The sequence below is a fragment of the Austrofundulus limnaeus genome, unplaced genomic scaffold, assembly GCF_001266775.1.
Source record: "Austrofundulus limnaeus strain Quisiro unplaced genomic scaffold, Austrofundulus_limnaeus-1.0 Scaffold330, whole genome shotgun sequence".
NCBI lineage: Eukaryota > Metazoa > Chordata > Actinopteri > Cyprinodontiformes > Rivulidae > Austrofundulus > Austrofundulus limnaeus.
This window is the reverse complement of record NW_013952732.1, coordinates 423,314-425,614: the sequence shown is the minus strand read 5'-3', so window position 1 is coordinate 425,614 and position 2,301 is coordinate 423,314. Positions and strand designations below refer to the sequence as shown.

At 39.5% G+C, this 2,301-nt stretch overlaps 1 protein-coding gene across 2 annotated transcripts in view; it reads left to right on the top strand.

Moving 5' to 3' along the window:
• The first annotated feature begins 442 nt into the window (after positions 1-442).
• hsf1 (heat shock transcription factor 1) overlaps positions 443-2,301 on the top strand; it is an 11,296-nt gene continuing 9,437 nt past the window's right edge. For both annotated transcript variants that reach the window (XM_014022437.1, XM_014022436.1), the window contains exons 1-3: positions 443-883; positions 1,594-1,702; positions 1,865-2,001. In XM_014022437.1, coding sequence (XP_013877891.1) covers positions 758-883; positions 1,594-1,702; positions 1,865-2,001 — 372 coding nt within the window. In that variant the 5' untranslated portion in view covers positions 443-757. The remainder of the gene's footprint in view (positions 884-1,593; positions 1,703-1,864; positions 2,002-2,301) is intronic.

Below are 2,301 nucleotides of genomic sequence, written 5' to 3'. Positions count from 1 at the left end.
TGAGTGAGTGAGTGAGTGAGTGAGTGAGTGAGTGAGTGAGTGAGTGAGTGAGTGAGTGAGTGAATAAATAATTTTCCCACTGAACAAAAATCTACTGCTCCAATGAGTTTTGACACTTTTAAATTAGATTCAGATACAGTTTTGAAGACTTGCAGTTTAGGTTTGTTTATTGTATATTGTGAATGCGTGGTAATGTGTCCTATTGTTACTAATCCAGCATAAATAGTAGCAGAAGTGACTTCAAACAGGGCAAAGCACAGTGTTATCCAAGGACATGTGGTCTGCCAGTGAAAACCTGAGATTGAATCCTCCTAGTAAGACAATTGCGTGGACTTTTAGCATGAAAATAAAGTTCTATGAGTACTTTCAATATGGTTATTTTTAGTAAACCAGGTTGCAGACGTTTACGTCACACCGCGACGAAACGATCGCTTTACGTTCCGTCGACGCTGGTAGGAGCGACAGCTATTCAGCCAGCAGCTACGCAGTTGTTTGTTCTATCGGATTTGTAGGAATTTTCCACTACGGAGTTTGTTCAGACTGAAGCTTGAATAATAATCCGTGAACTAGTAGACTAAGGTGATCCAAAACCAGGACGGAACTTTCAGATATGCCTCTCAAACCCTTGTCGGCCTAAATATCGCGATTTTGCGTGTTTGTATGTGTGTGTTGCGGATGGGGTTAAAGACAGGCTAACTGTTAGCATCGACATATTAGCTGCAGGAGTCCTGTGTGTGTTTCGTCCATCGTCTTTATAATGGAGTATCTCGGAGGTGGAACCGGGGGAGTGGTAGTGAGCGGCGGAAACGTCCCGGCCTTCCTAACAAAACTGTGGACCCTGGTGGAGGACCCAGATACCGACCTTCTCATCTGCTGGAGTCCGGTACTTGCCTCACCTTACTTTAGCCTAGCCTAGCCTAGCCTAGCCTAGCCTTATAAAGCTAAATGCTAACAACACATCAGAGAGTTATTTTCAATTGACCACACTGTTGTAACTGCATTTAACCTGCGCAAAACCTTAGATTTAAATTAGTTTTGGTCGATATTGTGTATTAACTCTGAAAGTTTAAAATCCAAATGGAGCTAATAGGCTAGCTAATGATCCCCAGATAACGAGATCTGGATTCCATCAGGTCCTCAGAGAGTTCCTTATTTGTGTGGCTGGCTGGTGTGAACAGCAGATAATGAGTGTTAAACTAAAGCTAGGTAGAGCTTCTGGTTCAGGTGCTGATCTGAGTATCTTACAGTGAAACTTGTTGGCTCACAGAGATGATTACAGTGTTTTAGCTATTTGCTGTTATAAAACTCTGGAATAATTTAACAGGGTTAGCAACTCATAGATTAAAACAATGTGAAAAAGTAAAAAAAAAAAAAAAAAAAAAAAGCACCAAGCAAAACAAATCAAGACTATTCAAGCGTTTCTTTGTGATTTTTCTTGGCATAGTAAAAGCTACACAATAATATTAAAAACATTTAATTTCTCGTCAGAGTTTAATTGAATTGGATTGTAATTTTTWCAAGTTATTTGTAAATCTAAATTATGTATAATTGAAAAAAAAATCTGCTTTGCTTGTTTGTGTTTCATATTTTCAGAGTGGAACCAGCTTCCATGTCTTCGATCAGGGTCGGTTCGCTAAAGAAGTTCTGCCAAAATTCTTTAAGCACAACAACATGGCAAGCTTCATCCGACAGCTCAATATGTGTAAGTATCAGTAGTTATTAATGCTAATGAAAAGATTAATAGTATTAACATTGGACACTTATGTTACGGTAAAAAGTTGTGGATCAGGATAAATAAAGATGGTTAATTTGAAATGCAGAAGCTCATTGGTGGCGCTGATATTCTGTACTTGTTGGTGTTCAGATGGATTCCGTAAGGTGGTGCACATTGAGCAGGGTGGTTTGGTGAAACCAGAGAAAGACGACACAGAGTTCCAGCACCCGTTCTTTATCAGAGGACAAGAACACCTGCTGGAGAACATCAAACGAAAAGTCACTAGTGTACGTATATAAAATTACACCTGATAGCGCCACAATATAGGTCAATATAATCCACCAACTTAGTCAGTGTTTCCCACTACATTAGTTTTTTTCATGTCTTACAACCTTAAATGAACAATAACATCTGACATATTTGACTGTCACAATTACAAAAATTAAACAAAATGCAAACTACACCTGTAGTTTACCCATGGTATTAAAGACAGCAAGGTGCAGCCAAGTGCTATTGAGCATATTAACTTGATTAGCTGATCAGCAGCAGTCAGAGGCTGTGTCCAAAACGGCAGGCCGGGTCCTCCG